General features: G+C 40.9%; 2 protein-coding genes across 6 annotated transcripts in view; both read left to right on the top strand.

Moving 5' to 3' along the window:
* The first annotated feature begins 171 nt into the window (after positions 1-171).
* On the top strand, positions 172-7113 carry PDCL2 (phosducin like 2). The gene is given in 9 exon segments (XM_005232139.3): positions 172-180; positions 1476-1596; positions 2061-2113; positions 2115-2152; positions 3322-3325; positions 4708-4847; positions 6411-6619; positions 6955-7012; positions 7014-7113. Coding segments are annotated over 9 exon segments (732 nt in total).
* A 3098-nt stretch (positions 7114-10211) lies between these two features.
* The window catches only part of CLOCK (clock circadian regulator), a 68086-nt gene continuing 56092 nt past the window's right edge, over positions 10212-22205 (top strand). The window contains exons 1-2 of one of the 5 annotated variants that reach the window (XM_055794217.1): positions 10212-10384; positions 21093-21186. The gene's annotated coding sequence lies outside the window, so the exon portion shown is untranslated. Of the gene's footprint in view, positions 10385-11132; positions 11298-13399; positions 13418-21092; positions 21187-22205 lie in introns of those variants that run through there. The other 4 variants (XM_055794214.1, XM_055794213.1, XM_005232098.4 and 1 more) reach the window with 4 other exon arrangements.

Here is a 22205-nt window from a genome sequence, read left to right as displayed (position 1 = left end):
AGTTTTGAGTTTCTAAAGTAGGTTTCCATATATCTTTTAGACAATTTTTTAGCTGATATTTTGGAGACAGATTATTTTATCTATGCTTACATTTTGAGTTTTCTTTCTCTCTTATTATCTTGCTGTTTTCTGTTAATAAGTGAAAAATTACAAATGAATATTCATAAGAGAATGATTGTGGTGAGTTAACCTTGGTTGGACACCAGGTGCCCACCAAAGCAGCTCTACCACTCCCCTCCTCAAACTGGGCAAGGGAGAGAAAATGCAACGAAGAGCTTGTGGGTTGAGATAAGGACAGGGAGATCACTCAGCAGTTACTGTCATGGGCAAAACAGACTCAGCTTGGGGAAATTAAGTTTAATTTATTACCATTCAAATCAGAATAGGATAATGAGAAAGAAACAAAAACCTAAAAACCCCTTCCCCACCCCCTCCCTTCTTCCTAGGCTGAACTTCACTCCCAGTTTCTCTGCCTTCTCGCCACCAGTGGCACAAGGGAATGGGGGTTCTAGTCACTTCATTACAGTTGTCTGCTGCTCCTTCCTCCTCCAGTGCAGGACTCCTCACACTCTTCCCCTGCCTCAGCATGGGGTCCCTCTCATAGAAGACAGTCCTCCACAAACTTCTCCAACATAAGTCATTCTGATGGGCTGTAGTTCTTCACAAACTGCTCCAGTGTGGGTCCCTTCCACAGGGGGCAGTCCTTCAGGAACAGGCTGATCTGGTGCAGGTCCCCCCCAGGGCCGTAAGTCCTGCAGCAAACCTGCTCCAGTATGGGCTCCTCTCTCCTTGGGTCTACAGGTCCTGCCAGGAGCCTGCTCCAACATGGGCTTCCCATGGGGTCACAGCTTCCTTTGGGCATCCACCTATGCCAGTGTGGGGTCCTCCATGGGCTGCAGGTTGATATCTGGTCCACCATTAACCTCCATGGGCTGAGTGGCACAGCCTGCCTCACCACGGTCCTCACCATGGGCAGCAGGGGAATCTCTGTTCTGACACGTGGAACACCTCGTCCTCCTCCTCCTCCTCCTCCTCCTCCTCCTTCTTCACTGACCTTGGTGTCTGCAGAGTGACTGCTCTTACACAGTCTCACTCCTCTCTTCTGACTGCAGTTGCACAGGGTTTTTTTCCCCCCTTCTTAAATATATTATCCCAGAGGTGCTACCACCGTCCGGTGCTGATGGGCTTGGCCTTGGCCAGCAGCAGCTCTGGCTTGGAGCCGGCTGGCATTGGCTCTGTTGGACATAGGGGAAACTTCTTGCAGCTTCTCACAGAAGCCACCCCTGCAGCCCTCTGCTACCAAAGCCTTGCCGTGCAAACCCAATACAATGAAGGTCCGTGAAGGTACTGAAGCCTTTAAGTAATGGTGTTTTGTTATATTCTTACTATATTCCAAAGTGAAAAAGGGCTGGTTTTGATTTTAAAAAAGGTGCATAAGACTGATTTGTTGATTTAGTTTCATAATATTAAAACAGGATCCAAATGAAGATACTGAATGGAATGACACACTGAGAAATTTTGGAATTTTTCCTTCAAAAGAAAAACCGAAAGATGAAATTGGAGAAATGGTTTTACACTTGCAGAAAGAAGCAGAAGGCAAGTAAAATTAAAAATACATGCCATTATTATGACAAAATTTTAAAAGTGGAGTTATTTTCAATAATGCTTTTTGTAACCACCATCGTACAATAATTTTATGTTATTTTAACTATTTTCAGTTTGTTATTTTAAAAAGAATTCTGAATTAAACATACAACACAGTGACAAACTTTATGGCAGGTAACATATGGATAACAGGTTTTTAAAATTTCATAAAGAAACCGGTCACTATAGGCAAGATTCATATTCTTAACAATTGGTAGTAATCTGCTCCTGTATTTTGTGTTTTCCTGTATAGTTATAGCTAAATAAATTTCATTTTTTTCTGTCTCTTACCCAGAGCTATGCCAAAGTTGACTAATTTCTGAAATTAGTAGATCTTTATCTGTCATTAGTTCCATGTCTATATAATACTTTTCATACATTTAAAATGTTTGCAGACACTTTGGAGAACTTCCTAGTGAAACCATATGAAAGAATGAATCTTGAAGAATTGAAGGAAGCTGAAGATGACTGATGACAATGATGATAGAAAAGCTTTTGAAATGTACAGGTATAGTAAGATACTTCTATCCAGATTAATAGTGCATGTCACTATTGTATGTGTACATGCTCCTGAAAAGTAAACTCAGAATCTTTTGAATAATAATGTCGGCTGACTGACACAAGGGCCTTTTTTCACCTTCTGCTCCTTTGCCAGCAGATAGAGGGCACCAACATTCCTGTCCTACTTCTTTCTGATTGCCAGTGGCAAAGAGAAGCAGTTTACACCGTATTTTATCTTGACATTTTGTTAGAACAGAATTATTTATTCTGAAAGCTGGATATTTGAGAGAGAAAGAATAGAAGGGGCCACAGTGGAAACCACTGTTATACATCCTCAGTTCTGCTGAAGAAATAGTACGGTACTGTATGTTGAGAGGCATTGTATGTCCGAAGGGTTTATCTAAGTTACACAAGTACAGTTCATTCTCTGTTTGCTTGATTAAACTGTACTCCTCACTTTGCCACTCTGAAGATATTCTCTACCAGTCTTTAGGAGTCAGAACAACGATGATTAACGCTCAAAGGAGGAAGTTCTGTATCACATTTTCTCTCTCCTCTTCTGGATAGCAGTTTCTGTGGATTTCAAGCCAGGAAGAAATGGACAGAGGGTTGATCGAGAGTATCCTTTCTCTCTCATGTTGCACAAGAACACTAGAAAAAACAGGGTCCCAACATACATGGTTCCAACTTTGTGAAAGATACTGTTGTGTGTGTGGAATGCATGCCACCTATATCAGGATGGCATGCCATTAAAGAAGAAAACTGTATTGCAGTGCTGGAATCAAACTGTTTAGTATTTTTAATTGATAATTAAATAATTAATCTCAGTATTATGAGCAAAATACATCTTTTGTATAATTTTGTGTAAAGCAAAAATACTGCCTTTTGGATAGCACTTATTTCTGGCACAATATGCTTTCTAAATATATTATTGAAATAAAAATGCAATATAAAATGTGTTACGAATTACAGTTTCACTATGTCATTCACTGCAGTTTCTCTGCTAGAATGGTGGTAGTTGATAAACTTGTGTGGTTTTGAAATGTGTTTATCAAGTCAACTGAGGACTCCTAATACACAATTATTGTGTTTATTTTGCTTCTTATCCAAGATTAATTTTAATGGCTTTTATATTTCTGACTCCATGAAAATAGTCATTTTAAGTTTATATTGAAGGAAGGCTCAGGGGAGATCTAATCAATGTCTATAAATACCTGAGTGGAGCGCATAAAGCAGCCAGAGCCAGGGTGTTGCCAGTAGGGCCCAGTGACAGGACAAGAAGGGCACAATCTGAAACATGGGAGGTGTCCTCTGAACATCAGGAACACTTTTTTACTATGAGGGTAACTGAACACTGGCACAGGCTGCCCAAGGAGGTTGTGGAGTCTCCATCCTTGGAGATGTTCAGAAGCCATCTGGACATGTTCCTGGGGAGCCTGCTCAGTGCACACCCTGCTTGAGCAGAGGGGGTTGAATCGACCTCCAGAGGCCCCTTGCAACATCAGCCATGCTGTGATTCTGTAGTTCTGTGATCTATCATATCCTGTTCTTAGGCAAAACTTTACTTAGCTATTTATTAGGCGTACACCAATCATTTTACTTACAATACCATGCAGGGTCAAGATGTTTTCTGAATTCAGGTTCAGAAAAATTTGACACCTTGTATGGAGACTTAGTAATTTTAGCTACACTGGACATACACCTGTATATTTTTGTAGGCGTTTTACAAAGTCCTCTGCTGAGTTCTGCAGAGCTTTGTACTGTGAATAAGAAAAATGAGACATGCAGTTTACACAGAATAAAAAAGTTAATGTGATCAAAACTTTTCCTCTGCCTAGAATCTACCTGTACTTACTGCTCTTGCATTATTAAAATGACTAAAATAATTCTAATGCTAATGCTGTATATCTAGTGCTGTATTCTCACAGGAAGACAATAATTCACATAATTATGTGGAAGTTGTGAACCTAAATTGTCATGCATTGTTGTTAGAGTGTAAAACCATTGCACATATATTATTTAATCTTTTTTTGAAAAGCCACTTTTATAGTGGCTTTCGGTTAGTAAAATTAATAGTTGCTTTTAGTTCAACAAATCTCAGTAAGGCATTTCCCTTTTCTACCTTGCAAGTATTTTTATAGATGAATACTGCCATCTACTGTTTTTACATTCCAATTTTCTTGAATATTTTAAAAATTGTCTGGTGTAAGTACTAGTAGTTCTTCCTCAAACTAATCTCATTTTCAGAATCATAAAAACAAATAGTACCTGCTTTATTTTTTCTTGCTTTGTCTGAAATGATAAACCCTTGTGCAATGTTTGTTACTTGTTTTCCGTATCTGATACTGATGAACTAAGAAAATGTATTTTAATGTTATCTTAATTTATATAGATTAGCATAGAAGCCTTTCTAGCTCTGAAATTATGTTAGAAGACCTTGAGCTAAAGGGTTACTCAAAGTGCTTTTTAAGGTAATCGAGAGAAATGCACTAGATATTACTTTAAAATGCATTTTAAATGTTCCAAAATGCTTATTGTTATAATTATGTTTTAATTATGCAGAAACGCATGCAGGAATGGAAGTGTCTTCAGAGGAGGCCAAAGTATGGGGAGCTAAGATAAATTTGTGGAGAGCAGTATGTAAAGGAAGTTAAAAATGCTCCAGGCGATGTTTGGGTTATAATTCATCTTTATTGGTCAAGGTAATTACATTCTTGTTTGTGTTGTTGAATTCTTCAATATAGAGAATTGGACTGGTAAGTAAAAAGCAATACCAAGAAAAATGAAATACAGTAAACTAATGAAAAAATTGTTTGGAGGCAATGGAATCACAGAGCATGGGACCTCCTTGATTTGTTGATTTACTAACTTGCAATAGTTAATCACTTTCGTTCAGTTATATGAAAGATTTCTTTGCTGCGTGTGCTTATCACCATGCACTTAACCTCACTGAGATTTCTGAATTTCACTGAGTGTTGTCCACTATCTGTGTTAAAGAAAGTTTGCAGATTCTTTTCTCAGCAGGAGTGCTCTAAAGGGATTATTCTACCTTTATTTCCCCTTCAACTCAAACAAAGCAAAAGCCCAATAGGAAAACTCTCAGTTATGGAAACTGAGCAAAGCTAGGGAATTTGTTAGTTTATCAGTTCCCCAATAAATTCTCTAATGATAGCAGAAGTTGTGACAGGATCCAGCAGAATGTCAAAGCAAGTCTATTAGTTTTTGAAAAGCACAGAGAATTATTATGGAATGTTGAATGCAGTTTTTAGATCCAGAATAGATTTGTCTTTTCCTTCTTTTTAAGCCTGCAGGGAGAAAGCATCTTTGATTCTTCTCAGTTGTCAGGAATTGAGTGTTATTTCCAGAGGCAATAGAACAATCAAATGAGATTGCTTAAATCACAATAATTTAAACTTACAGGTCTGAAGAAAGAAAAAAGCAGCTTTTCTTGCTTTTGCTTTTGTTTACTGGAGAACTAATTCTATACTTTACCATTGCATAAGTAAGAGTCTGTGAGGAAAATCGTAATTTCTTAGGAATGAATAGGAGATCTCTAAAGTCTCATATGGCTTGTAACAAAACTGCCTGCCCTGTCTTTGCCAACGAGAGGGTACTGCTGGGAGTCACCGAGGGTCCATAGGCTAAATCAGCTTCTCGAGCTTCAGTTAACAGTAAAGATCCGCACTTCTCAAAGGTTAACGGGATGCAGGGGATCAAAAAAATTCCATTGTTTTGGAGTGTGTGTTTCTTTTTTGCTGAAGTTGATACAGTGATCGTATTGCAAATAGTAGCTATGAAAGTAATGAACAAGCCTATGGTAGTAGTACGACTATATTGGTTTCCCCAATGTTACTTTTTTACTAAAAAATTCACAATTTCACTAAAAGAATGAAGTAAATAAATGTTAAACTGAAAGCCAGTTCAAATAAATTGAAGTAAAATGTATATTACAGATTAAAAGATCTCATTTGAACTCTACAATAAATGGGACGGAATGAGCTGAGGCACAACACTCGAAGCATCTAGTAGCGATACTCACATATTTGATAGATTGTGTCCATTATATATCTGTACTTGGACAGCTCTTTAAATCACGATTTTAGAAGCAGTTAAATAAAACTTGTGGTGCAATTCTTGTAACAAATTAAAGGCAGACTATAAGAAAAGGTATATTTATTCTTCAAAGGCTTTATTTTTAATAACTTCCATTATTTTACAAATAATGTACAGCAGAAGTGTCATCATACTTTCTTATTCTTTTCTAGCATCCTGATGTGTTTGCTGGTTAATGAACATCTCAGCCTGCTAGCCATAAAGTTTCCAGAAGTCAATTTTCTCAAAGCCATTGTGAACAGCTGTGTTCAGAATTACCATAACAGATATTTGCCCACAATACTTGTATATAAAACTGGTGAAATAAAAGGCAGCTTCACTGGAGTAGCTGAATGTGGGGGAATACGTCTTAAGGTGGAAGGTATAAGAAATATTTTAAAACAATTCATGTTATAGAAATTTTATGTTTGTAATCATTAGATCTAAAGATCATTGTTTAAAGGTGGAGAAGTTTTTTGATTACATTTGCAGAAAAAAAAGTCTACAAACCCCAAAGAATTCATGTAATTCTGCAGTAGGAATACTGGATAAGCATGGATATTTTGCAGTTTCATGGTTATAGATATTTTACTGAGATAAATAAGTTGTCGCAAGGGTGGCTCCATTTTTTGTTGTTGTTGAGATGGATCTTGGCCTTAATAGAAGTCTTTTTCCTCTTTTGTAATTATCAGAACAAATTGTAATTTGTTGTTACAGAGCTCGAGTCAAAACTAGCAGAAGTTGAAGCAGTAGAAACCGACTTAGAAGAAACCCCCCAAAGACATTATGAATAAGATGACACTATCAGCACAAAATATTTTTGCTCATGAAAACACCAATACAAAAAGCTGTGATACGAAACGCTGTGTTGCTTGAGAAAAATTGAATGCAGATCATTTTTTCTGACATAAATTAACTGAAATACTTTTTTTTTTTCTCCTTTGGCAAGTCTGAAACAATAAAATTTTTTTGTTTCCATTGTGGGGTTTTTTGTGAAAGAAATTGACATAGTGAATGAAAGCCATATTTACCTTTAGATATGTATAGATGGCTGTCACTGACACAGAGAATCTGGATTCTTCATTTCATACAAACTCTGCTTAAATGGAATGGGATAAGGAGGGTAGTAACTGGTAGGTTCCAATTCATACTTTATTATTCCTTTTAGCCAGCATAAGTAGAAGATACTCCTTTAATTCACAGTGAAATGACTAGTGGAACTCTGCTCAAAGTACCTTCCGAGTTCCACCCAGTGAAAAGGTGACACAAAGACAATAATGTGTATAGTGATATAAAATCAGGATTTGGCTCTGAATCCATTGACTAACAGTTCCGTTTGTTTGACATGTGTTCAAGAATTTTCTCCAGTGTCTAGGATGATCTTCCCACTCTTTTAAAACACGGACAGTTGGATCAGTTTTTCCTTCCTAATAAAAATAAGTATATTCTTAACAAAACTGTTTACAACTGTAGATAAGCAAAACTACAAGAAAGCATGCTCCCGATTCAGGTAGGTGTTACGCTCCCATACATGCAAGGTGTGAAGAGAGACAACACGCTATCTCTACTTTGTTTTTCTGAAGAATTACTACTAGTTACTAAAGATCTTGTGGCAAATTTGATATATGCAGCATGATGTTATTTTTAGCCTCCTGGCTTCTTGACTATATTCTAGTTCTGATAATTATGCATTTTTATTGAAAATATTCCTGCATTTTCTCCTGGATTTTTCCATTCCTGCTGTATCCTATTATCTTTACTACATTTCATCATAGGAACATTATCTATGCTTTGCATGAGTAATGAAATGATTAGTTTTGTTTGTATCACATTTTCCTCAATTGAAAGCTAGAAATAGAGTATGAATCAGTAACTAAGAAAGTGTTTTTATCCTAATGCTTTTTAAAATTCCTCCAGCGGAAAAACTGAGCTCATGGTTCGCTCTTTAGCAGCGTTACTGTTAAAGAGGTTCCTATCCCTACAATACCTCTGCATAAGACTTCAGTCACAAGGTGACTCAAATGGGGAAACTGACCCACCTGTAAAGTAACCCAGAAAAAAAAATCCATGAGATTTTTGCAGCCAAGTCAAATTCCTTCATTCCAGACACAAACACTAATGAGGCTTCTACAGATACACATTTGTAACTACACTTTTAGATATATTGCTGTTTAGGAGATGAACTGAAAAATAAACAGCCTTGTCACTGAGAAAGAAAACTCAGAGTATTTACATACTATTACCACTGAGCAATGTTTTATTTTACAGAAAACAGTTCGCTGCAATGTCTGCTGCATGCAGAGCAGGTTTATGCAAACATAACTGCTGCATATTTAAGCATATTCCACTTCTGTAGTAGGCAGTGTGGCTGGAATCTGTTACAGTTGTACATAAAGACCTTGCAGTATCAGTTAGTCGTCTCTGAGTAACATTTACGATACCTGATGTTTGTATTTATTAGCTGGGCTTTTTCACAACTTTCTCCACAAAGTCGGTAATATGGGCTCATCTTACAGTTTTTGTAAGCTTTAATATCACACAAACACAGTAACACTTTTATTATCAGAGACAGTCTTGCAAACTCCTATGACAGCTATGATGCTGAAATGATACATTTTTCCAAACAGATCTACATCTCGTCACTGTGTAGCGACATAGCCTGCCTAAAAAATCCTTCAACCCCCCATACAGGGCACTTCAGTCAATCGAGTTCACAATTACTTTTACCATGCCACCACCCCCCCAAACTGTAAGCAAATGAGAAGCACTGACTTAAATCACGGCTTTTCAGTCAGAAAGCAGCAAACTCATTTGCTGTGAGCCTTCCATCAGCTTGGTGGTCCAGAAACCTCTCAGACCTCAACAGCCAATGTTAGTACTGTACAAAATAAATTGTGCAAACCGTGTAGTATTAGTACAGTGTCTTAGAGATGCCAGAGTTTTATTAGGTGCTGAGATTTTAAATTCAGCTAGAGTCATTACTTATTTTTAACGTTAGTAAGACTATTCTATAAAATTGGTATCAACAGCATTGCACGCTAACAAAAGGCCCGAGACGGTCAAGTCTGCTCTCTGCCACTCTGTTAGTTTTACCCTTTGTGCACACCGATAAAAGAAACCACCGACCGCCGTCAGGGTTATTCGTATCCCTGAATGACTCGTGCTGGCACGTCCGTTCCCCGCGAGCACCCGAGCTGCTGCCGGCTGCCCTCTGGGAACGAGCGAACGCGCCGCGCCAAGCGCTCAGGCGCTGCCCGGAACGGCCGTTCGCACCGGGTTTACCGTTCGGGCAGGGAGCCCCCGCCGAGGGCTCGGCCCCGAGCTCTGCGCCCGCCCGCAAACCCAGCCCCGCAACACCCTGGCTGGCGGCGGCCGCCCCGCCTGTGCCGCAAGGCGGCCTCGCTCGCAGCCACCCGCGGCGCCGCTGCCCGGAGGCGGAGCGCGGCCAGGCGACGACCCCGCTCGCCGGCTCCCCACCTCGCAGCCCGGCTACCGTCGGCCCGGTGAGCCCCGGGGCTCCGAGCCGGAGACGCGGCGCTACCAGGTCCGGCCGAGTCGGGCTTCCTCGATCCCGAGGCGCCCGGACGCGACCCCGCGGGAGCGCCGCCCCCCGCGGCCGATGACCGATGGCCCACGCCCCGCCCGGCAGCGCGGCCGCCGCCATTTCCTCCTCGAGCGGAGCGGAGCAGCAGGGAACCGGGTGAGGTGAGCCGAGGTGAGCCGAGGTCAGGCAGGCGCGGCGCCCACTGCGCCTGCGCGCCCCCCCGCGCCCGGCCCCTCCCCTCCCCGCCTCGCCCCGCCCAGCCGGCCGCGGGCGGGCGGGCGCGCACGCGTGGAGGGCAGGCGGCGGGCCCGGGCTCGCCTCTCCGCCCGCCGCCGCCGCGCCGCGCCTGCGCCCTGGCGGGGCCCCGCGCGCGGGCCGGGGCGCTCCGGCTTGCAGTGCGCCTCGGCGCACGCGCGGTGGCGCGAGGCGCCGCGGCTGCCGGCGGTGGGCTCGGCGGCGCAGGCGCGGTGGCGGGGGACTCCCGGGCCCGGCTGCTGGCGCTGCCGCTGGAGGAGGCTCTGTGCCGGCGGCGGGCTCGGGGCAGCGCGCAGGGAGCGGCTTTCGCCGGGAGAGGTCGGGCGGGCAGCGGCCGCGCGCGGCCGGGTAAGGAGAGCGCCGCGGGGCGGGGCGGGCGGCTCCGCCGGGCCCGGCTGCGGCGGGGGGGGTAGGCGGGGGACGCCGCGGCGCGGGGCCGTTGAAGTTTGACAGCGCTGGCGGGTCCCCCGCCGCCGGGGCAGCGGCGGCCCGCGGGGAGGGCAGCGGCTGCCCTTGGGCAGGGCGCGGGCCGGGGCGGCCGCCGCCGGAGACGGGGGGCGCTCGCGGGGCACCCGCTAGGCCCGGTGACCCACTTTGCTCCTGTCACAACTCCCGGGCACGTTTGGAGTCCTGCCCGCCTGGCCCTGCGCCCGCCCGGGCCGCTCCCGCCCCCGCCGCCCGGGCTGCTCCCTGGCATCCCCCGCCGCCGAGCCGTGCCGAGCCGAGCCGAGTCCCCGGCCCCTCGGCGGTGGGGCGGGCAGAGCCGCGGGCGGCGCCTCCCCCAGGGGCACGTCCGTCGCTCCCCTCCGTGGGGCGGCTCGTCTAGCGGGTGCCGGAGGGGCTCGCCCGGCCCCGCTGCCCCACGTGCGGGGGAGCTGCTCCGTGCAGCGCGGTGAGCGGGGAGGGTGTTTACCGGGCGGGCGGCCGCCGAGGGACCGCGGCGGCGGGTGCGGGCCCGGGCCCTCCCTGCGGCGGGACGGCGGTGCGGGGCCTCCGGCGGCGCCGAGTGCCGCTGCGGCAGGTGGGCTGGCGCTGCGGGGCTCAGTACGCACCACGCTGGATTATGTTTTTCGCTCCGATAACTTTATTGCCGTGCCTGCAGCGGGTTCATGCTGTTAAATGGAAGGATTTCTCAGTAGCTCCCGGTCCTCTCCCGGCTTACGTGCATCCTTGGGATCAGTGTGTCAGACACTCCGTGTGTGAAATATGACGAGCAAGGGGCTGGAAATCCGTGGCACTTCGGTTTTGTCTTTCTGTTAAGGTAGATTCGGATTCTCGGTTGGCTTCACTTTCAAATTCCTGGTACTTCAGGCCTGGATTTGAAATGTATTTTTCATGAGGAAGAGTGGCCGTGTACTAATCAAATGTATTTGTAGCAAGGTATTTTTATAAGGCCGTTGTGTTCATGTTTGTGTTAAAAGTTGACCTACTAAGGCACAAAGAAAGATACAGCTCTGGCTGGGGTATGAAGTGGCATGGAGAGGCTGATCGTAGAGCCTGATCCTCTGAATACTTAAAGTATTTTTTTTATTGTTTTTTTCCCTTTTATTTTATTACACGGCTTGACAGGCGGTGCTTTCGGGGGCAGTGTTGCACCCAGCTCGCACCTCTTTGCTGCCCCCCTCAGCTGCACCGGCACAACGGTTCGTGGAACCCTGTCCCGTAATCGAGTTGGGGAAATGATCCAGGTTAAAATTAACTACCTTTTTTTTTTTTTTTTTTTTTTTCCTTTTTTAAATGCAGTTATATTTAACCCAGATCATTTCTCCGGGTGACAGGTGTGCCAGAAGGCAAGAGGATTGTTTAAGCAAATACTCTAATGGAAGAAGTACTTGAGAAATACACCTGGCAAAGTTCAGTATGAGCAGTTAGTTTTGTTTCACACTGTTCAGTCTTACAGGAATAAAATAAAATTGATTTTGCCTATACTTATCTGTGGGGTTTGGGCCATTATTTGAAATTAGACAGGATTTGACTGTTGTAATAGAGAAATTCTGCTTGACAGGACAAGTAACTGCATTTTTTTTCTTAATAAACTATTGATTTGCATACATGTCCATTTAAGATACTTTCTCAAATGTGTTACAGAGACTGCTTTCAGATTACCAAACATTACGTATTTGGGGTAGGGTTTTTTTACTTGAATGTGAATGCTAGCGTTTTTAACATCTGAGAATTCTGTTGGTAAGGCAAGAGTTACCTCTTAAGAAACAGTCCAAACAGGAAAAAAATAACTCCTGGGTTGATATTTAATAGCTTAAGATGTCATTCAGCCATGTCTTGTTTTTTATTTCTTCCGCTTCATGTTCTTACATAGGAAAGTTTAATACACATAGGTAAAATAAAAGGATGTGAGGAAACAGAGAATGTTTTCTTTATTAATGCACTAAGGACCCCATAAACTGTATTGTAGCTAATTTTACTCTTTTTGTACTCCGTAATTTAAAAAATGAATGGTAATTATTTTAAGTTTAATTTATAGTATCGGGTAATTATCTTGTTAGTATAGAATTTCACTGAAGTCATGAATCTTCGTGGATGGATTGGTCTTGCCAAGGAAATTGCTGCTTTCAAGAGCTTTCAGCTTTGGCTATGTTTTTGCCCCTATTCTAAATCCGTGCAGAAAGTTGTAGTAGTACAGATACAGACCCCCACATTCCCCATGTGTTCTTTGTATGAAATGTTCTATATCAGTTTGAAAAGTTGTGAAATTTTTACTACAAATTATAGACTTGTGTTGAAAATAGTTGTGAATCAAAAATGCAGTTTGCTTCTCTAGGTAATTTAATCTTTGAAAACAGCTCCCTTCTTAGCTGTGCACCCCTTCAGGAGATATGTGTAGTTTGCTGTCTGAAGCCTCACAGCTTCAGCCTAATTTTGTAGATTGAAAACTATGAATAGTTCTCCTCTTACAATAGAAAATCAGTACCCTAATACAGTTTTTAATACAAAACACACTATAATCAGGAAGAAATGGAATTACAGCTAAGGTGCCTTCCTTTTTATCATATTGTAATGAGTTAGTTTTTCTTGAGGAAAAGACTTTGGTAGATGTTTGAAGTAAGGAAAAATACATTTTAATGTTTCAGTATTTCTAAAGTACTAGTTTCCGTATGAATGCTAGAAATTGTAAAGGCCAGATGATAAAGCAGACCTAGAGATGTTTCCAAGGTTAGGTGGTATTAGTAGTTGGTTGTGTAGCAAAGACAATAGTAGCTGTTTCTGCCATTCTTACCTTCTATTTATTTGTTTTGCAAAGTATTTTTAACCTTTCTACTTTGAGTTGGTTCACCCTGTAGAAAGCTGTACTGGCACTGCTGTAGGGGAGGCAGGAACAGGAGAGAGTCAACAGGCTGCTGGGAGAGCAGTAGCTGTTCTAAGGTAAATTTATCTCTGGAGGGGAAAAAAAATAATCAGTGGGACTACAGACAGACAGTGGCCAAACCATTCAGCTGTCTCTCTGATCTTCTACTAATACTGAATTATTATTAGTAGTATTGGTATTAGTATTTTGAATTTAGTGATCTTTCAGAATACAAAGAGGTGTAGGAAGCACACCTTCAGTCATGTAACAGAGTCTGAAATGAAAGATTCCAGTGTCTGAAATGTAACTTTGGCACAAGCAAATTTGGCCGTATCAGTTGGGAGGATATCTCACTCGCTTCTGTGGGTGATCCACCTGGGGAAAACAGTTTACTGCTGCAGTTGGTTGTTTTGTTAATTCAGTTAATGGGGATCTGTAATAATTTGAAACTGTTTGTTGGACATTTCCCCCATTCATTTGCTGCAGGAGTTAAAGATGTGAAACGCAAAATCAGAGAAGAGGAAGGAGACTCATGGTTAATGCAGCTGTGTGCTGCCCTGAAGGATGGAATTCTCAGCCCTTACTGTTGCCACAAAATTACTTTGTAATGCAAAAGCCACTTTAATTTTGGCATACCTCATGCCTGAGTGTTTAATTTTATAGTCTTAATATTCTCTTACCATACTGTTTGTGTATAATATAAATTCTTAATTATAGCCGCTTTCAGAATATATAATCATATATGTAAAAAGTTTCGGTGCTCTGCATTTGTCATATTTAGTATTATGTGGAAGCAACAAGGCTTCTCAGATTCTTTCAACACTTCAGCGTTATAACTTTGGACTCTTTCCAGTTGTTACATTTTGTCATTAAAATCACTGAATTAGTTTTCTTACTCTGCACTGATGATCTGAGGAGCATTGCTGAGTATATTATAAAATCATCATTAATAGTATTAATATTTTATTTAATATAGATCCTTAAAAATTAGATATACCCACAAAATTCAAGACCGATAAAGACTTATATTTAGAGGGTGAAGCTTATGAAGCTTAGTAGATACGATGGGCATTCCTCATCTTCGTGATAAAAATGTAGTCAAGTTAGGCATTAAGATGGCTACTTCAGTGCTTTGTCCTTAAAACTGTGTGTTTAATAATCTCAGCGTATGTGAGAAAGCTTCAGTTTTGCAGTTTATATCATTTTACCCATAATGACAGCCTGGTACCACAAGAGAAATGGCACTAGGCTATTATCCTTATGTTAAAACAGAAGAAAATTGTTCCTGCAGTAAGACAGCTCCATTCAAAGTGAATTTAAAAACAAGTATGTGTGGCCTTGTTCTCCTCTCAGAAGTTTTTGATGTATGTTACTTTGGTGTATGGCCAGATCCATAAAATAATATAGAGGAGTCAAAACTATGTTTTAGATGAATTTTGGGTGTCTAGCCCCAAATAAAATTGTAGCCACATGTTGTTTAAATTTTATGGATCTCCTAGGTTTTCACTAGTAAAGTTTTCTAAACACCTTGAAGTTTTGTTCTCGCTGAGCTCTTCCATAATCTTGTCGCAACTGAGCATCTTGGCATCTAAACCTGTTTACTATTCATAAATTAGGCAAGCTGTAAATTAGGCATTCATTTGTCCAAAGGCATGTTCAAACCACGCCTTGGGCACGCCTATGGGACTGGACTCGGACCAAAACCCTGTGGTGACTATCCCTTTTGTTCAGAAACACAAAAGAGGTGAGGAGGAAGAGGTTTTATTGATGGCTTCTTTAAAAAAAAACCACAAAAGCAAACAACAAATCAGCAAAACCCCAAACCCTAAAAATCCATTTTTCCTTGCGTACAAGATGATTAAAGTCTAATTGGGCCAAAGAGAGATACTAGACCAGTTATTTTTTTGGAGAAAAAGGAATTGAGTACCTGTGTTTCTGGCCTATGCTCCGTAACCTATTTTGTATTTTATTGCATTTAAAATTTTAAATGCCATTAGGAGCTGGAAACCAGCACTTGTCCTCTTGTTTGGGTGCCCTTCTCTGTAGACAGGCAGGCACACTGCTGGTTCCGCCCTGTCCAGCAAAGCTTTGCTTTTTATTTTTTCTTCCATGTTCTGAAGATTGCCACTGAAATGAGAAGTTATGAGTTCATTCATCTTCCTAGTGCAGCATGGATTCTGCTGAGAGATTATGGTTTGAACCCCTTCTGGCAGAGTAGAGGCTGGCTTTCAGATTTCTCTGTTCCAGGTTACTGTGCTGTAACCCTGTGCTGCTGGGCAAAATGAGCGCACATCTTTTTCCTCCTGCTCGCATATTAAAGGGAATATATTACTCCTGTTTTATGGGAAGAGCTTACCTATATACATCAAGGACGAGGACCAGGATTGTGAGTACTAATCATACCTGTGTCCTAGTCCTTCAGAAACAGGTGAAGGCATAATAATTGTGTTCACTCGTTACTGTTATGGTTTGCATCTCTACTAACTTTTTCAGAAGTCTTGCTGAGTGATGCAACTCTCCCTGGCTTTAGTGCTTTAGAATTGCGGATCCCGTTGTATGAAATTCTCTTTTTGTGCCCTGCTGATAGTCTCTTCTAGTGAAGGCTATACTTTAGGATAGTATTGCCTATTACAGCCAGAGCAGGCAGGAGAACTTAATTAGTAACTCATGATGTGGTAGTGATGTTGTTGTGGGACACTTAGAAGGGAAGGAGTATCTGGGAATGGGCTGATCATTCAGCAGGATGTCTGAATTTTAAGTGCTTTGTAGTATGGTATAGTATTGCTAACAACATAATCTACAAGAGTTTTTAGGTTCAGCTCCACAAGTTTGTGAGTGTATTGCTCAGTTGCTTGCAGAAGGATGGTCTCAGATCCCATAAGCATCTCATAATCTGCTGAGCTGGTAGATACCCAGAAAGTTCCAGCATTTTCTTTTAAATACCGTCGGAGCAAGTATTTGTGAACATACAGGAGGCAGGCTGGCCTGTTAAAAGTGGCTCTTGTAGGAGGGAAGAGGTTAATGTGTGAATTTCCTAGCATGTACGTTACAAATCTTGAAGAAAGACGTATTTTTACTTACTAAATTATTATCTTAGAGAATGTGATGTGTTAAGCTACCTAATAAAAAAAAAACACTCAAATTGTATTAATATAGCTAATTTTATATTTCCAATTCTGAAAATGCTGGTGCTGTTGTAAATAAAACATAAATCACCATTTTTACATTTGACTAAAGTTTTTAATGACATAGTAAATATTAGTTTCTGGCATTTAAGAGCATTTGATGTTTGGTGGCTATTTCATTGCATATTTAATGTAATATCAGAGATTGGCTCTTGTATTTTGAGTTGTGGCTGTCACTGACGTGCACCCTGATAGAATAATATTCCATCAGTTTGATGGCTGCTGGTGAGGAGGTGGTTGTGAATTCTGAGAGGGTAAACTTCTACTGTTGTGGTAAGGTAGAAGTTTGTAGTTTTTCAGATGAATCAGGGTAGAGAAATGCCAAAGGTTTGGATTTTCATCAGTCATCTGAAAGCTTCAAGATATATTAGGGGAAAAACTGCCTTGTTACATGGAGCAGTCCTTAGTCCTCTAAAGGTATATTGGAAACCTAGGCATCAAGTTGTAAACTGTCAGAGAAATTGGAAAATGTTTTGCCAAAATCTGTGTATTTCCTTTGGCTCAGTAAACAATCAAGAAATTTTCTCCGTTAAAAAGCTGTAGGGAGTTGCCTTTTTTCCTTAAGCCTGATTCCCTAAGAAAACGTGATTTATGCTTTTTCCTTGTTTTCTCTCATCCTTTCCGTATGTATTCACCGATTGCTTTTGAAGTCATTGACCAATTGCAACCATGTTTGTAGGAGGGATAGAAATCTCAAAGAGTAATGTTCCCTCAGGTTTTGGGAAAATAGGCAAGCTGGGTAGAGAGAAATGTGTCACTACACACACACACCCACACACACACCCAGAGAGAGGGAGAGAATACAATGCCAGTTTGGCACTGACCTGTTTTTTTTTCCAGCACGTGCTGGGTCTGTGTTGGGTAGGAGAACAGGGGGTGGTTGTGCCAGCGGGGCTTGAGGAGACAGGCAGAACACTGGGGTGTTTTGGAAGGGGCTACAGGGACTGAGAATATCGTGCTGTGTCAGAGGGATGATGTGGCAGGAACTGGCTTCGGAGGGTGGGGGAAAGGGGAATAGTGCTATCAGGATTGTGCTTTACTGCCTGCTGAAGAGCTCGCTTGTTGATAAGCTGCTAAAAGATATTTTGACCCTTAACCAGGCAATTATTGTCCTGATCAGAATTACATGATAGTGTTTCATTGACTGGAGGGTTGCCTGACTCAGTTTGGTCTTTCTGAATTTATAATAGCTTTAAGCTGTGATTAAATTACTATTTTCCCATTGTTTCAGGGGGGAAATGGTTTTTATGTGCTTTTCTTTGACAAGACTAGAACTTAGACCTCACTTTCAGTAGTAAAGAGGAAAAGAAAGTATAACCTGAGCCTAAGAAATTGGACTTTTTCATTTAAAGGCCATCGCAAGTAAGTGCTTTTAATAGTGGAGAGATAAAACTGGAAGGGTGCTGTCTGAAATTGCTGTTTGTACCAGGTATTGTATGAAATATGTCCATTAATAGCCAAAAAATAGGATTTTTCTTTCAGCGTAATAACAAAAGGTAGTACCTCCCAAATGGGATTTCCTGTAAACCCATTCTTCTTTTAGTTGGATATGATGTATATAGTAGAATAGCTCATCTGGAGTTGTTAGTTGAAAAGCAGAAGGAGCTGGACTTGTGTCTAGAAGGACGTTTCTCTGGTTCTTTCCCATCTAGCATATATTTGCGTTACCTATGAATCATGATAAACAGTAGACTGAACTTTACCTCGTTATGTTGAATTTGTACAATTTTTACCAAGTCTTGGTGGAGAATTGTAGTGTGTGCTGCTGATAGGTTTAGAGAAATTTCTCATAGACTTAGTAATGGTAAAAGAAAAGAAAACTTCATTAGCTTGCTACTTTGTTTTCTGGAGAATTCCCTGCTCAATAGTGTCAAATATACTTTTCAAGCCTTCCATAACCAATACAATCTTCACAAATTTTATAGTACTCACAAATTTTAATTCATTAATTCTGAGTATTAAAATACTTCAGTTTTAAAATATCTGGACTGCAGAATAGTTAGGTGACTTTGGCTTGTGCTTATTTTAAAGTAGTTTTCATAGTAACAAATAGTCAAGAGGAAACCAGATTTTCCTCTGACTATGAGTAGAAAGCAAGTAGCAGCATGAATCACAGCTTCCAAGAACTGTCAGAATAGGAATGCAGATTCTCACACACACACACACATACACTTTCCTCACTGTCAATTTTAATGTAGTAATGTGATTTAATAAAGTTTTTCTTGCCACCCACAGCAGCAACATTCCTTATATGTAATCAAGCTACTACTAGCAGTTGTGTGGTTGAGGACAAAATTAGAGTGTGGAATTAGTATGGTACTTCCAATGGTAATCTTGGCAATTTTGCTTACAATATGTTTTCTGAAAAAAATTCTTTTTTTTTTTCAAATACTGTACTTCAGGGTTTTTTCAAAATGTTTTTCCAACTCATAAGCATTACTTAAACATCTTGTGCTGCACTAAAGCTTTTCATGATGTTTCATAGATAATAAGATACCATTCCAGCCTTGAAGAGCTTGTGATCTGAATTTCACTGACATAGAAAATGAGGAGAATGACCTCAGAAAGGGGAGGACAAGGGTTCAAATGAATAAGTGAGTCATAGTGAGTGAATTAAACAGAGTAAGGTAGATCATCAGGGAGAAAGATGAGAATATAGAAGCAAAAGACAGCATAAAGCAAGCCTGAATAGTACAAGGATTTGAAGGAAAAGAAGGGAAATGGTTTGTTTTGCAGGCTCTGGAAGGCATAGTAAAATCAGAAGAGTAGTCTGAATCAAGATGAAGAGTAACTAGAAGGTGTTAGGAAATGGGGCAGGAAAACATAGAAACTTAAAAATTATGTTGAGTGGTTTGGCTTTTATGAACAAAAAGATGAGACAGGAAAAGGACTTGAGATTGTGCTGGTTTGATTGGTTTTGCAGGTGAGTCAGGACACAAATTCTAGTGCTAAGAGGTTTTTTTAACCCCTTAAGAAGTGTAGCTGTCTCTGACTCACTTTTAAAGTGAGTGGCAAAACAACAGGCAGCTGTGCCTGAAAATTCAGTGTTGAGCATTCATGTTGCTCTGTCACTACCTTCTATTACACGCAGTTTTTGTGTAAGCTGGAGGACTTTTTGTGAGTTTCAGTGTAACTGACATGGAGCTATAGAAACTTTGAACATCAAAGACAATTGAAGCACTACCACTTTCAGTCAAAAGGATCACAATTTTTTTTCATTAAATAACTGAAATTGCTTTTCAAAGTTACTTCAGTTAAACTGGTACTACCTTTATATAGACAATTTGAACAAATTTATGGCTGATTTATATTGAGTAATGTTAATGTTTGTATTGCTGGCGTAAGAAACTAAAAATAATCTCTTACAAAATTGTATAGATTGTCCTTTAAAATGGCATCTAGATGCTTGTCTTGCCCCACAGAGTATAGTTTGCCATTTCTTATCTATATACTGGTATTTGATTCAAAACTGGTTTCTAACATCAGAATATTTCATTGTATTGTATAGAAAGTAAATAAGAGAGGTAGGTTGTAATGGTCTACTTCTCTTTCCCTATTAGGCTTGTCCGGTAGACCACCTTCAAACATTACCCACCTTCTTCCCCAGCTTGATGCCGCCTTCTTTCTGTGTTGTATGTACTGGGGGACAAGGTGGTAAAGAACAGGGGATTTGAAGTTCCTGGGTTTTGTTATCTTACGTCAAAGAAATCTGCCTGTCTTTGCATATGATGGAAGGAAATAGATTTGTGTATACCTTCAAGGATGTACTTTGCCACATGGGAGTGCTGGATAGAAAACATCAATAGTGATAAATAGCAGTAGTTTTCCCAGCAGGATTGTAGTCAGTGAGATTATATTACCAAATTGGTGCATGTGTATTTAAAAGACAGCACTGTATGTAGGAATACAGAATTTGTGTAGTAGATTGGAAGCTATTTCCTTGTGTAATAAGTAGGGTGTGTCTAGAAATCTCTATTGCTTAGTTAGCTTCTGCTCAGTACAGCTTACTGGAATTAGTTTTTCATTAGTGAGAGGAAGATGGTTGAGTCTTTCTGACGCTGTTGTTCTGCGAGAGTTTTACACTATGTTCTGAGGTAGATTTCTAAAGTTGTGTCTGTGTTTGAACCGTAATACACACAGAGTTAAGACTGATGTATTTACTCTCCAGAAATTTGCATGTTGTATTATTGCAAGGTCATAACACACCCCAAAGCAATTTTAATATAGTAATTGTAGTATTAATATTTTGTAGACAGTGTTAGAACTGTAACTTTAATGTCAACCGTTAGGCTGTTGCATTTGTCTCGCAGATTTGGATTTCAGGCAGAGCCACAGCTACGTAAAAGGTGGTATATGGTTGATTTTCAACTTCTTCATGTGTATTTACTTCATCATGTTGAATAGAGGAATTGGAAAATGAAATTGTGGACAGTTCAGGGATGGTAATAAAGTGACTGAAATGACAGGAGAGAAAACAGAGCAGCAATCAAGGGCTCACCTCTAAATGTTGTTTTGAATGGGTTCATCTTTATAAAACTGTGGGGGTTTTTTTGTTGTTGTTTTTCAGAAGACTGTGCCAAAGAAGACTTTTGCTCAGATGACATCACATTTGGACTACTAACGCTATCCACCCACTCTACCAAGGCGCAATGCATTTCTAGGTAATTTAAGTCAGTATTTAGATTTTGTTGCTACTAGGACAGTAATGCTTTAAACAGAGGTGTCTCTTATTCAACCTCAGGCAAGGTAGACGTTCCATTTCAATTTGAGATTGAAATTAATGTCATGTGGGGCCAAGAATAAACTTCAAATAAGCTTTTAATAAGCTTTCATCCTGTACACTGGAGCATGGAATGAAACAATTGAACTAACTGTACCTAAGCTGCCTTGGAAACTAGAAGAAAAAAACCAAAAAAACCAACCCCATGATGGCACTGTCCACAGCAGTGAAGTGTGCTAATGTGGCCCTGTGGTTTCTGGAGACTGAATTAATATCTCTCCTAGGGATGTGTTGCATTGAATGAGCATATGTATTGCCATGCTTACAGCTTTTTTGGATGTGGGTTTCTTTTTTTTGTTTTGTTTTGTGTTTTTTTTACAGATGCTTTTGTTAAAGTGGAGATGGGCTTAATACCCCATTAATGTAAGAATATACAGAAAGCAACAGAATGCATCTTAATAGGCTCAAGTAACAGTATTCCTGTTCACATGTAGTTTTACTTGTGAAAACATTGTATCTCCCCTCTTCCTTGATTGGATACCATGTACTATCCAGCTGAAGATGGACCGGGAGATGCACAATTCCATCTTTGCAAGATTCATTCATTTCTTACCTTGTAGTAACGTTACTGATTGCTTTGCACATCCATGGTCACACAGAGAAGCAGAAAACAGGCAGGGTACTTTGTTTAAGGTTCACCTCATGAGTGGCTGAGGGGTTTTGATTTGACATATCATGAGTATCACAGCCATGGCACTCTGTAGCCTCCATGTATGTGTTTATGTGCTTTTTCTTTCTACGTAGATGTTATTGTTAATTTTTTTCAGATGTTCTCATTTTTTGACTGAGTCAGAAAAACCTGAGAAACTGACCTATTTAAGTAGATCTGACATTGTGCCCATCTTGCTGAAACTGGATTATTTTGTCTTGCTGGCAGAAAGCCTTTCTGTATTCCTAATG

This window comes from Falco peregrinus, chromosome 2 (genome assembly GCF_023634155.1).
Source record: "Falco peregrinus isolate bFalPer1 chromosome 2, bFalPer1.pri, whole genome shotgun sequence".
Lineage (NCBI taxonomy): Eukaryota > Metazoa > Chordata > Aves > Falconiformes > Falconidae > Falco > Falco peregrinus.
Note: the sequence above shows the minus strand (reverse complement) of the source record. Positions and strands in the feature narration are given on the sequence as shown.